The 14,607-nt window shown below is 42.4% G+C and overlaps 1 protein-coding gene across 1 annotated transcript; it reads left to right on the top strand.

Moving 5' to 3' along the window:
- Positions 1 to 942: 942 nt before the first annotated feature.
- LOC108935930 (carbohydrate sulfotransferase 1) lies at positions 943 to 6,678 on the top strand. Its single transcript, XM_018754922.1, has 3 exons — positions 943 to 967; positions 3,559 to 3,746; positions 5,549 to 6,678. Exons 2-3 carry the CDS (start codon positions 3,608 to 3,610, stop codon positions 6,676 to 6,678), a joined length of 1,269 nt encoding a protein of 422 aa, XP_018610438.1. The 5' UTR covers positions 943 to 967; positions 3,559 to 3,607.
- Positions 6,679 to 14,607: the final 7,929 nt, after the last annotated feature.

Below are 14,607 nucleotides of genomic sequence, written 5' to 3'. Positions count from 1 at the left end.
AGGAGAGAGGAAGGACTTCATCACTCTGAGGTCAGCATGGCTTCAGGAGGGTTTGTGGGGGGATTGTGGCTGCGGTGATGAGGGAATCATCCTGTCACTGCTCCTTTTCGATTGTCTGATGGACGCGAGTCATGACCCTTCTTTCAGTGCTGTCTCCTGGTTGTCTCCTCTGATCTGATCTGCTTCCAAAGAGATGAGACTCTTGGCATCATTACGCGACTTAGGTGACATATTGTAGCTGTATTGTTTATTCACTTCAATATTTTGCCAGTTAAAGATACAAAAAAAAAAAATCAGTGCTATGAAACAATAAAAGGTGAGTATTACTTTTAATTAAAATACCTGACCTCCTTTTTTCACAATGTCACATTATAGCCTACCTGTAACATCAGGGTGAGAAATGCAAGACCTACGAGTCTAACTCTTATTAATTATTTAATTTCATGTAAATTTATTAGATCAGGTGTAATCCAATGGGATTTAAGAATTAGCAATATTTTAAGTCACATGGAAATAGTCATCATTTTAATCTGAACATTAATTAATGCATTATTTTATGTCATGAGTGGTGGAGTTAACAGGAATGTCCTGGGCTCTCTCCTGTTCTCCTTAGAAGCACCTCATCCCGCTTAAGGTCCTTCATGCCTCTCATCCGCTCTCCTTGATGTTTCTTGATCCCTCTCATTTCTTCTCCGCGGAGGTCTTCATTCTCCCACTTCTTTTCCAAGGTTCCTCATCCTTCTCACTTATCCATGGTGGTCGCTCATCCCTTGTCTGTCTCTTCAGCTCTCCTTGGAGGTCCCTCATCCCCTATTGCTCTCACTTCTTCTTCTTGGTGGTCCCCCTTCTCTCCTCCTCCTCCTGCCGCCGGATTGGCCACCCTCGGACCCTGCTCCGGGGGAGGAGTATTTAAACTCTCTGCACGTGGCTTTGCCAGCACCGCTCGAGCGCGGGGACCGTGCGCACGGTAAGCCGTCTTACTGCTTCTTTTACTGCATCTTTTACTGCATCTTTTACACTAGCTGCGGCATCTCGGGTCCGAGCCACAGCCGCCGGAACACTGTCACCGGCGGATGCATTTCACGTCTTCATTTTTATGCATTTGAACGCTTTTTCAAAATCGTGGGCGCTCGCGGGTGGTTTATGATCATGAGTGAGAACTGTCGCGTGTTTCTACTTTTTGGCTCGTTTGTCTCTCTCTGCACGTTACATGGAAATACTGCAAAGCCACGATGCCTTGGTCGTCGGCGGCTCTGTTCGCGAGTCAGCGAGTGTTTCACTCCTCCGGGCTTCATCACAACGTGATCATGATGATTTTCACCTCCCATCATCTTTCATTTTAATACCTTCTTCCCCAGAATGACGTCTAAAACGATCACCGACGGCCGGTACTGCGCCTCCCGCGTTTCTCTCACTGTTACTCTCACACGTTTCCCTAATAGCGGCTGTCATGGCAACGGCAGGTGGCGTAGTGGTTACCAGCACCGCCATTCTTCGCGCTGCACGTGGAATGTCGCTCCTGCTCCAGACCTGTCCCCTCAACCGAAGCACTTACCCTGAAGTGATAGAGTAAAAATTACCCCGCTGTATAAAAGGGGCAAATCACTGTTATCGTGTTGTAAGGTTCTCAGTTAATAAAAAGGCACCAGAGAAATGAATGTTGCAACTGTTAGTAAAGGGATGTTAATAATGCATTGTTCTGGAAACTGCTGTGGATTTCCCACAGATCACTGGTGCTGTTCATAACACATCTTTTACCTCTTTCATCCAGAAAAATCTGCCTGTTGCTCCGGCACATTAATGAACAAACCTTGTCATATTAACAGTTCTCATTAAATTATTCAGCCGACACTTTTCTCCAAAGCAGCTCATAATGTTCAGCTACTTACACTGATTTACCCATTTGCACAGCACGGTCATTTTTACTGTACCAATCCGGAGTAAGTACCTTGATCAAGGAAAGTATGGCAGAAGGTGGGATTTGAACCTATTCTTTCAGTGCTGGGCAACAGTTGTAATCATTACGCCACCTGCTGGCCTGTTTTTCATTGAATTATAATGTTCAATGGGTGAAATTAATGGGAGATGACACAATGACTTGTACACTATTTTTAAGAATTTTTTTTTCCCCCCCATCTCCTTTCTGGAAGTTCAGGACCGTACAGTCAGTCTGGGTCTTGCGTTCTTTAAAAAGAAGGTAGTTCATTGCAAGGACTGCGCACTGCTGCAGAATAAGGGCAATTATTTATAAGGGTAAAAAGTAAATTTCAGGATCAGTGCTGGACTCAAAAATTTATGACCACTGGGTCAAATTCAGAAGGGGGAAGACAACGGAATACAAATAAAACTGCTGGAACTGATTACGTTTGAAGCTTGATTTCCAGGAAAGTTCAGGACATGGAACCCATCTGATGGTGTTTAGGGTTCATGAAACATCTGTCTGTGTGTGCTGTTCACACGGAGGTGTATAATCCGGAATATCGATTGCACAAAAAGAGAGAAGGACAGCAGCCTGTAATGCACATGCGGTCGCCATCCATAGCTCTGATAAGCGTCATTTTCTGAGCTATTTCTGAATGCAGCAGAGAAGCAATTTTTCTGGAAGTGCAGTGTGATGGCCACCGAGGACCTCTCTCCCCATGGCCTCGTACCCCCTCTGCCACTGAGGCGGAGTCACATCCCCAGGAGGACAGGACAGACAGAGCAATTCCCCTCAAAGACTGGAAGTTCCAAACTCTGTAATTATGTAATGCTTTTCCTTTTGAATTTATATTTTTACTTTTACTTTTACATTTCCATGTTCTCTGCTTTCCTCCCGGGGGGGACACGGTGGCGCAGTGGGTTGGACCGGGTCCTGCTCTCCCGTAGGTCTGGGGTTCGAGTCCCACTTGGGGTGCCTTGCAATGGACTGGCGTCCCATCCTGGGTGTGTCCCCTCCAGCCCTACGCCCTGAGCTGCCGGGTTAGGCTCTGGTTCCCCGCAACCCCGTATGGGATAAGTGGTTTAGAAAATGTGTGTGTGTGGTTTCCTCCCAAAGACAGGTGAATTGGTGACTGTAACTTCCCTATAGTATATGTGTGTGTGTTACATTGCTGTACTGTATAGAGGTGTGAATGACTGTAGGGAGTTTACTGTAGTGTATATGACACTGTAAGTCACCCTGGATAAAGCAATCAGCTAAATATTAGTTAATAACCACTGTATGCCACTTTGGAGAAAAGTTATTTCTAATTTATTACTGTTTTATTGTCTTGCGCCTTTGTCTAAGATGACTTACAACCTTAAATTAAAAACATCACATTGATTTATACAACTGGGTCATTTTTACTGTTTCAGTTCAGGCTGATCAAAGATACCATAGCAGGAGTGGGGCTCAAATTAGGAAAAACTCACAGGTGATTTCATAGTAAGGATGAAAAGTTTAGCATATCCTCACAAGGACTAGAATTTTCAGCGCTGACATTTGTTACACATTTATATTTCTGCATTACATTTCTGTGCACTTGGTAGAGAGTATTTTCCATTCAGGGCGATGCTGTCACCCGTGTGGCTTTATAGGAGGGACTGGACCCCACCGTGGAGGATGTAGGGGCATCAGGGGCTCACGATGGAGTGCACCTGGAAGACTGTACTGCTGCTGGTTTGTACATCCCTTGCGGTCCAGTACACAGCCATCCGCTCCCTGAGGGACTCAGTGGGCAGACCATGCCATGTTCCTGGCCACTGTCACCGCCGGCAGACCAAACGTGAGTCAAGGCCCCTACTGCCTGTCCCTCTATGTTCCACTACTGGTTGAACACTTTCGCAGGATAGTGGCAGCTCAGATTTATCCGTTTATACAACAAGGTAATTTTTGCTGTAATAATTCTGGGTAAGTACCTTGATCAAGGATTCTGAAACAGGAGATGGGATTCAAACCTGAGGTTCTTGAGCGCAAGCTCTAACCATTACAAAACCTGGTGCAGGTGTAGTGTAAATCAGGTTTGAAACCCTGGTAGCCAAGGTGTATGCAAGTTTTTGCTCCAAGCAAAATTTAAAGGAAAAAAAAAAATCCCTTGATTTTTTTTTTACATTAATTTCATGATTTATTTCTAAGCAGTGGGAAAGTACATATGGAATTGCAGCATACATACAGGGTGCCACCAGTTGAGTTTAACAACCAAGGTGTGAATCTGCTTTATACCACAATGTTAACTGATCCATATGATTGTGTATCATGCTTACATGTAGTCCTATTTAAAACATCACCTGTTTTTTGTGACATTTCGCACTGAGTTTTAGTACATGTACAAGTGTTTGCTGTGTTACTCTACTGCACTGTACTACACTTAGTAGTACAACCAGAGACTCAGTCACAGCTGGCACTCTATTTTCTGGAATTATGACCGCAGGTATCTAAATGGCTTTGAACTTTAAGAAGACAAGAATTCTGTTAATATGCAAAAGAGAGCAGTTTTATGATTTGCAGTTTTTTTTCATATTTCACATGAGGTACACAGAAAAAAAAATTGTCCATCTTGAAAACGACCAGTAGGGGGCATACATCTGTCAACTGTCTCCTTCAGATTTTGGCGGGGAAATTAATTTGGTCTGAATTTTAAAATAGAAATTATTATTATATACATAATATCTGGTGGCAATGAGTATCAGAAGACATCCACAAAATGAATCATTTAATACACTAATGTCACAGCACTATATTCTCATTATGATGACAATTTAAAACAGAAATACTGCAGGACAAAATGTAATTAGTTATGGGTGATGAACTGGTGAATATGATGTATTACACACACACTGGCTGAAACTGCTTGTCCCGACAAACCGGAGCCTAACCTGGCAACACAGGGCGTAAGGCTGGAGGGGGATGGGACACACCCAGGACGGGACGCCAGTCCGTCACAAGGCACCTCAGGCAGGGCTCGAACCCCAGACGCACCAGAGAGCAGGACCCGGCCAAACCTGCTGCGCCACTGTGCCACCATAATATATTAAGTAACTTTTTATCATGCAAAGATTTGCCAACCAACTTTATATACAGAGTTGAAGAACACTATAACTCATGTTACTGAACCACCAAATGTAATGGGTGAAAATTAATATTGTGTACATTTTACTGTCATAACTTTACAAAACTGCTTCAAACTGTGCTTTATTTTGTCAGTTACAAATGCTTTGGTTGAGCCCTTATTTCAAACTACACTGAAGAATCAGAAACAGGAGATATATGTGAATATAGTGAATATATTTTCAAAAAAGAATATTCGGCCTTGCGCCCTGTGTTGCCGGGTAGGCTCCATCTTGCTGCAACCCCACTTGGGACAAACAGTTGTTGACAATGATACGACATGACAATAACATATATCTCCAGTAATATTTTGTATTTTGTACTGATGTTTATTAATGTTTTGATGTGGCTCAAAATCCTTTAAGGAAGAAGCTGTTGTCAGTGCTGCTGGACTGAGGGCCTTTGTAAGAACATTACCTTTAGGAAGTCGTGTTCAGGTCGTCCATGACTGTTTTTCGCTCATTTTCACTCCTTGCGCAGAGGATGGATGGAGACCCCTGTGTGAAGAAAGCCCCCTGTCAGAGAGGACCCCTCGTTCCCCTCCCCAGAAGCACATCCTCCTCTTTGCCACCACCCGCAGTGGCTCCTCCTTCACGGGACAGCTCTTCAACCAGCACCCCGGCATCTTCTACATTTTTGAGCCCCTCTACCATGTCCAGCAGGCCTTCGCCAACTCCAGCAGCCGCCTGCGACACGGCCCAGAACGCCGAGCACTGTTGGGGGCCTATCGCGACCTGCTGCTCAACCTATACAGCTGTGACATGCACTTTCTGGAGAGCTACATCCGACCGGAGCCCCAAGACCACCTGACAAACACTTTCTTTCGACGGGCCTCCAGCAATGCCTTGTGCTCACCCCCGGTTTGCCCTGAGGCCATCAGGGCACCCGGAGAGCCCAATGAGGCTTCGTGTCCCAAGCGATGCCAGACTCTGAACCTCACCCTGGCCTCACAGGAGTGCCTGGCTCGGGGACATGTGGCCATCAAAACCGTGCGTGTCCCCGAGGTTGGAGATCTGCGGACCCTGTCCGAAGACCCTCGGCTGCGCCTGCGGATTGTGCACCTGGTGCGTGACCCCCGGGGCATCCTGGCCTCCCGCATGGGTGCCTTTGCCGAACAGTTCCGAGCCTGGAAGGTTTGGAACGCCACAGGGCGGCGGCCACGCTACGTGGACCTGGCGCAGATCACTCGTACGTGCCAGGACTTGGCGGGCTCGGCTTGGACGGGTCTCCAGCAACCCACGTGGCTGAAGGGAAAGTACCTGCTGGTGCGCTACGAGGACCTGGCCTACAGCCCTGAGGAGAAAGCCAAGGAGATCTATCGCTTTGTCGGCTTGGAGATGGACGAAAAGGTACGTTCGTGGATTTCACGCAACACCAATCACAACGCCTCACCTGCAGAGAGGAACTACAAGTTCTCGACCACACGGGACTCCAGAACCACGGCGGAGAGCTGGAGGCTCCACCTGGCCTTTGACATCGTTGGTGCCGTACAGAGACTGTGCAACAACACATTGTCCTTATTGGGCTACAAGCTGGTTCACTCGGTCACGGACCTAAGGAACATGTCCTACAGCTTGGTGGAGCCAAGAAGCTTCCTACCTTTCCTATGATAGTCAGATGAAGATCTCACTGCCATAGTGAGTCACCAAAATTCATATAGGTTTGTCTTACTTTTGTATTTTGTATTTATACAAGTTGTACTTGACTGTATGGATAAAGTTGATCTTTTCTCTTCTTCACTATATAAAAAGCTAAACAGCTGCTGTTTGCCCATGATCACTGAATGTTAAGAAAACCTGAATCCAAATAATGTCCTTTGTCTTTGACCTTGTTCTAGTATACTGATGGGGGGTACACAGAGCCATAGAGGGTAGCTCTGGTGTCTCACAGCACTTGAACTCTGCAATTTTATTCTCTGTGTTTGCATGAACAGGTGACCCTAAAACTGCTCAAAGTCTCTGTGTATGTGGGGAGGGGAGCTACCCTACAATTATGTGGTGTCACTTTCAGGGTGACCCTTCATGAGCCAGCGGTGCTTCAACTTCAGCTCATGTACTGATGGCCTGACATTCTCCTTTAGAATTTTTTGACGTAAAGAAGAATTCATGATTCTTTTAGGGACTGTAAGGCACCCAGGTCCTTTGGCAGCAACACATCCCCAGACCATGACACAGCCACCACCATGATTGACTGGAAAGTTGGTAAAATGTTCTCTGACTTGGAAATAGCGTATTCAGTTTTCTCCAGATATAATGGGGATGGTGTAGTCTGAAAGGTTCTACTTTTGATTAATCAGGCCACAGAACATTCTTCCTGAAGTCCTGAGAAACATCCACCTGCCTTTGGAAAAATGTAGACCAGCTTTGTGTTTCTTTTTAGTGAGCAGTGGTTTCCACCTCATCTCTGTTCGGTGCATCTAATTTTGCAGTGTCTCTTTTTGTTGTGGACTCATGAACATTGATTTGGGCTAAGGCGGGAGACGCCTGCAGTTCCCGGATGTTGTTCTGGGATTCTTTTTGTTCTCACTGATGATTTTATGCTTTGTAGGTGAGAGATTTTGGCAAGATGGCCACTTCTACGTAAATTCAACACCATTTCAAAATTTCTCCATTTGATGAGTGGTGCCTGTTGTTCAACTGAACTTCAGAGCCTTAGAAATTGATATATGACTTTCTCCACACTGGGAGCTTTCAACCCGTCTCAAGAGGTGTTTCCTTTGAGTGTGGCATGATGTACATCTATGAAACTCTGTTTTCCCAACATCTTCCACACTACAGAAATGATCTAAAAACGTTACTAGTGTCATTTATTTCTCTCTAAGGCCCAATTCAAATAGTACTGGATTGACAAAATGATACAATCACATTTAATGTCATAAACCTGCAAAAATGAGAAAATTTGAAACAGATCAAATACTTTTTCACATGACTCTATATTGTCTCCTGTCACAAAAAAATGTTAAAAAAACTTAATGCTGCATCAACAAATAATTTATGTAAAGAAACAGGGTTACATTTGTGCAATTATTTTTTGCATTATTCACAATGTTGAAATAGCAAATCCATTTTAAAATCCTTCTAATGTGGTCGGATTTTCAGTTGAGAACATTCTTTTCTGTTAAAATTATCAAGTGAAAGTAGGAACATATACAGAAGAAATATACTTATTTGCAAGAATGTATTTACTTACTTGAATAAACAGATTTCAGAATAATGCCTGTGAGAACATCTATCCACACACCATACTGCACCCTGTCTCACACATAGCAAAGCAGCATAACTGCAGTATTGCCCACCTCTCAGGGATGAAACATTGCACAAACTTTCCAGACAGGTACCTGCTCATGAATTCACAGAGCAGGAAACAAATTATTCTCAGAGCAGAATATTTATTGCATATCAAATCTGTGCATTTTGGCATTCACAAACAGTAAATACAACTTTCCTTCATTCTGTCAAGATATAGTGTTATTTCTAGGTCATTTGCAAACTGCCCCACATAATGCGAGTGAGTTTATGACAACCAGAAGTCTAATATTGGAAATGACAAGATTCACATATTATGCACTTTATTTTTCATGGGTTTTTGTCAGCTGCTGCACCATAGAAAGTGAATTCCTTCAATCAATGGCACTTCATGAACATCATGTATATTTTCCATGCTTTCTGTTTCATCTTTTAATGCATTTAGGCAATGTGACAAAATTTGCCACATTTGCTCATTCTAGTTTTTGCTATTCAGTTTCTAAATGAAATATTACTGCAAACTGATTGGGTTTTAGGTGTGTGTTTATTCAGTAAGGAGAGGCAAGGGTTGCTCAGTCAATCTACAAATGTCATACAGTGGGACAAGAAGAAGCCAAAAACCAGGAGAATGAGAGCTGAAAGTTGAATAGCTGGACAGGAGAAATGCCAGGGCAGATGAGGAGGGATCAGGGGGTAAGGAGCTTGGATTGCTGATGAAGAGCTGCAGCTTCTTGAGATGAGGTTCTGTGTTCCGGAGAATCCGGACTGTCTTTTTATCCCCTGCCCCCTTGATCAGATGCGGGTGCAGTTGTTATGCATGCAATCAGGGGTGTGACAATATTATTTTTATGGTTAGACATTATTTATCCCGAGTGGTTTCACCAGTCTGTGAAACAGGATATTTACTAGATCAATTTAATTCACATTATTTCCTCCAGACTACAATAAAAGATCTCTCTTGAGTCTTCAATCAGAAACCATCAGATTACAAATTTGTGTCCTTACCCACTTCACTACCTGCTGTCCTGCTGTCTTCAGTTCCATATTTGACAGCAGTTAATGAAGACAGACTAGTGTTGTCATCAGCATGTAAATACTGACATCCACGTATTTGTGATGTAGAATCCAGAACATGACCTGCTTCTCCTGCTCTCTTTTGTTGAGTTTCCTAACAAATGAAACTGTATTACATGATGTTTAAGAGTCTTGTAGCTGTTGAGGAGACATCCCATCCCCAAAGGTGTTGTACCAAAACTCAGGGCAGTAGGTGTTAATGGAACAAGATAGTCCCTCAGGTGTTTCCTGCAAGTGTATAAAGGGACATTGATCTGGTCCCAGGGTTGGCTCTTTTTGGCTGCTCCAACACTGCTCTTGGTGAACCATGTGAGGAACAGCACTGTGTAATGATTCATATGGTTATAGACAACAACAATGTTCTACACAACTGATATCGGTCTTCACACTGATTTAGGAAAAGGCTTCATGAGATTGTTGTTATCATTACACACAGAGTAAACAAATATCTGGACATTTTCTACACAGAGGCTGCACTGGATTTTTATTTATTTGTTTTTAAACCAAAGACAAGACACAAAGTATTTGATGTTTCATACAAAATTAGTGGTGATAAAATGAGTTGAGACATGATAAAATGAACTCTTCCTGAGAACCAACTTAACTAACAGTTTTTAACATTATTTTCAGTTTACTGTGTTCTGTTTAAGGGGGGCGCAGTGGGTTGGACCACAGTCCTGCTTTCCGGTGGGTCTGGGGTTCGAGTCCCGCTTGGGGTGCCTTGCGACGGACTGGCGTCCCGTCCTGGGTGTGTCCCCTCCCCCTCCGGCCTTACGCCCTGTGTTGCCGGGTAGGCTCCGGTTCCCCCGTGACCCCGTATGGGACAAGCGGTTCTGAAAATGTGTGTGTGTGATTTGCAACTAGTTACTACGTTTGTGATTACTCTTTAGTAACCCAAACAATCAACAATCTTGCACGTAAAGACATTAAATAAACTTCCAAATAATTTGGGTTGCCCTCCTCGAATGACATTACATAAAGAACATAGTTAAATCATATAAGACATTTAAAATTTTAAATTGGTCCTTGTCATAATGACTTGCTACAGTAAAAAATACCCAGCTATAGAAATGGGTTCACTCTAAGCTGCTTGGATGAAAATATCAGTTAAACAATTAGTTAATTATACAATGTGTGCAGTTTTAAGACAGCAATTCTACCCCTTGTTTTACACAGAATATTTTGCACAAGCAGAAATCACCTTCTGATCACAGCATGAAGACAAATTATAAAGTCTGTAAATAAATGTTACAGAGTTTGCAGAATATCACCATATACACTGTATAGGCATTTTACCATGGCACTGGTCAGATGTAAAGTCCACCCCATCATGTACCACACTTTGTTCTTTTGATAATTTAATGTAGAACACTGCTTAAAAATAAATATCCAGCTGAACAAATATCACTAAAAAAATCATGAGCAAATCGAAAACAAAATTCAAAGTACAATTTAATGGTGGCTGATGACCTTTGGCTGTTTCTTGACTCATATAATCAGCTCCTTGCAATATTAAATTCTAATAAATGGTAGAAAGATTTTTTGTCTGCTGACATTTATAGGAAGGGTACTGAAAAAAGTGACTGTGAGAGAAAAAAACCCTATCGCAATACACAGTGGTACAGTATACAGTATTCCACAAACTGGAAAGAAACCAGTTTATGCCCCCTTACAACTGAGTTTCACTGGTTTTTTTGCACTTATCTGGATATGCAAACCTGGAAGTCGCCTGACAGCCTCTATTTAACCATCCACCTTTTATGGATTTGGGCATCTTTTCTATTTTAAAGGCCTGTGAGAACTGTTGGTTGACATGCGGCAGCGCTGCTCAGCATGGCTCCCAATCTGCAAATTGTTGACAACACAGCAGAAGGTGAGCATCTGCAACCAGACAGGAGCTTTGAGTTCCACGGTGTCACGTGTTACCACTACGCCTCCTGCTGTCGTAGTTATAGCCTGAATCAGAAATTAATCCTTTGCAGAAACATCTCAGAGATACCTCATATTGTAGTGGTCAGCACTGCTGCCTTTGAACCCGAAGGTCACAGATTCAAGCATGACCTCTAGCTATAGTATCCTTGAGTAAGGTGCTTACACTGGTAAAATCACCTAGTTGAATAAATGGGTAAATAGCTGTAAGTAGTTTCTTTCTGGAGAAAAGCAGCTGCCAAATGAACAAATGTACGTATTCGAATCTGCAGTTCCTATTAAGTGAGTCTGAGGGGAAAAGGTTAATTCACAAAAACTCATAATGCACCGACTAACAATTCTCAACGACAATTTAAATGTGACTTGTCAATCTTTAAAATGTTTTAGAACTGTTTAATAACCAGCCAGTTCATGGGCCAGGGGCCGTTAGGATATGCACAACCAAAGCAAAATGCTCAGAAAAAGAAACTGTTAGACCGAAAAATAGGTTACTGCCAAGACAAACTAAAGACGAACTTCAATTTTTGAGCTCTGCAGACAGGTAATGGAAGTTTGTCTCGGAAAGAGGTCAGTGCTCATGAGTTACAATACAGAGCAAATTTTTCAGTTTTTAGCTGCTGCTTTTATCCACAACAATTTAGTGTATAATTTTATCCATTTATACAGCTGGATATTTTTACCTGGGCAATTCAGGCTAAGCGCAAGTCTGAAAGGTGCTACAAATCACATTTGGAGCCGTGCTGAACTGGCAACCTTCGGGCTATAAGTACATATCTTTAACTACTGCTGCACGACATTATTTTAAGTGCCGCCGTCTCTCTTCCAGTAAGGCCAGTTTTTTTCATAGACCTATTTTATGTTGAAAACATGAGGTGAAAGTATGTTTCGGCCATGAGTTTTTGCCCTGGCCATGCCTTTTAGGCCTCTGCCAACCCCAGAGAGAGTACCAGGTACAGCCACACCTGAGTGTTTTAAATGTAGACTCCATCACTGCCATACAAGAAGACCTGTTCCCCCATTTTCCCTCTTGCGCTGTTCATGATTCTGTATTAAATGGATTTCGGTAAAAAGGTAAAGTGAATAGACTTTCAGTCTGTTTCATTAATGATATTTGTCCTATTTTGAAACTCATCACAAAGTACCAAAAAACATCTTGACAACGTATGGTCTCATCTTAGAGCAGTAGACATTTTAACTTTATTTTGTCGTGATTTTAGAACAATGAGGACTAGAGGACTTTCAAACAATATCCTGGCAATATTTCTACAATATTTTTCAGTTACTCACTTACTCGCTTTTATCACTTGACCAAATGAGGGTCACAGTGGCCTGGTGCCTATCCCAGAAGCATAGGGTACAAGGATAAGTATAATATACCCTTGATGGGATGCCAGTCCCGGAAGTGACCTCCAGCTATAAGCACAGTGGTGGTCTTTTCTTCCAGAACAGAGTTAATCTAGCCTATCTAATTTCCTATCCTATTAATTTCATGCTGATGTGAGATGGAAAAACCTTTATAAACTAGATCATTACAAAAAATTGACTATATCAAAACAAACGGAACAAGTCTAAACACTGTTCATTAATAAGTTATTTTGGTTATGATCTTCACAATGAGAAGACTGCAGGTGCTTTAAGCTGTGATGAGTAGTGAGCTTAAATACAGCAGAGCCTCCGTTTCCACATCGGAGACAGTACTTGACTGTGGAGAGCAAATAAACAGGGTTACAGTTTGACCCAGTAATGAGAGGAATCAATATAAGGGCAATTACACCGAACCACTGACTATATGGGACAATCTGCTGTTTAATATGAGCTTGTAAGAATAATTATAAATTGAAGCGGTGTCCTTATTCCGATTTCCCAAGAGAAAACTGATGGTTATATAACAGCTCAAAAAGGCCCTGCTGCCTTTTCAATTAAAGTCCTTCAAAGGTGGTCTCCTTCAGGAGAATCGACAGCTTGTTCATGTGTTTACAGGCATGTGTACCTCATTATAGCTAATGTCAGACAAATGGTCTCACTGTAATCATTTAGATTATATATATAATTCTTGACAAACTGTGGTTGATCAGTCTACAGATAGTATTTGGTCTTTATATTCAGTAGCTTTGTGTTGCATATCCTCATTGGCTGGAGCTACCACAGTGTTGTAGGATTTCTGCTTCTCATGTTTCAGCTTCCCGTTGTGTTGACTTACATTGTTTTCGCTTAAAAAGTTTGGCAGAGAACATGATATTTGTTTTTGTTGTATGATTATTGCTGGAAATTTGTGATTTTAATTCTACATAAAGGGAATTCATTCTTATTCAACAGTTGAGTTTCCTCTAGACATTTGGAGGCTGATCACTTTCTAAACACATTGCATGGAAAACAAGAAGTATAGATTAGAGACACGCTAAGGGAAAGGAACGCCAAATGGTCTTTGTTCTCCCAGATAATTAGAACAGATTTGGTCAGAAAAAAATGCTTTCAGAATATAAATACAACAGAGCAATGGAGCAAGCGTATTTTTAAAACGGAAGCTTTGCACTGTGCGTTTCGGCAGAATCGTGGAGTTGACAGATGGATCATTCTATAGAGCCCACCCTCTTAGACCACTGGGGACCAAATGACTGGGAAGGAACAATCCTTCTGTGGATCACTATAATCCCTCAAAATCACTTCTCCACCATGTTTATATTCTGGGTGGTGCTGGAAAGTTCCAGGGAGTGGTGTTGTTTGTTAAATACTTGCTCTTCCAGTGAGTGCTTCCAGGTGAATATGTGTGCCGTTGAATGCAGAACGCATTTTTTTTTCACCGCCACCTCATAAACGTTTTAGGGAAAACACAAAACAGAAATGTTATTACTAAAAACTGGTAGAGCTGCAACAATCTTAACTGTTAGTTTTCTAAATATCCAGCTATTATAGCTTCATGTAATAAGAGTATTTAGACAGGATTGTGCTGTTTTAGTATTCATAGTTTCAAACCAAGGATTATGGGAACAGCAGGTCTTTGTGACATATGGGAGTAACAGCATCAGACCAAGGGGGTGGAAGAAACACCAAGGGCAGCACAGTTAATAAGGCAAATAACTCTTAGTTTATATCAGACAGAGGAAAAAAATGAAATACAACATCCTCATGTCAGATCTTCAAGCAGTAGAACACGTGTCCCTAAAGAAGCCTTGGGTTTCTTACTGCTGGTAAGGGGTTGTCTAACTGTGACTTCACAAGCCCCTACAATTCCACTCCCTTCTGTGAAACTCCTGTCCCTCCACACCAGATCCTACTAGTACACACTACCCT

The sequence above is a fragment of the Scleropages formosus genome, chromosome 5, assembly GCF_900964775.1.
Source record: "Scleropages formosus chromosome 5, fSclFor1.1, whole genome shotgun sequence".
Classification (NCBI taxonomy): Eukaryota; Metazoa; Chordata; class Actinopteri; order Osteoglossiformes; family Osteoglossidae; genus Scleropages; species Scleropages formosus.
This window is presented reverse-complemented; position numbering and strand designations above follow the sequence as displayed.

Coding starts and splice junctions, on each gene's coding strand:
- LOC108935930 (XM_018754922.1), top strand. CDS start 3,608: ATGGAGTGCACCTGGAAGACTGTACTGCTGCTGGTTTGTACATCCCTT. Junction 3,747..5,548: donor TCACCGCCGGCAGACCAAAC/GTGAGTCAAGGC, acceptor CTCCTTGCGCAG/AGGATGGATGGAGACCCCTG.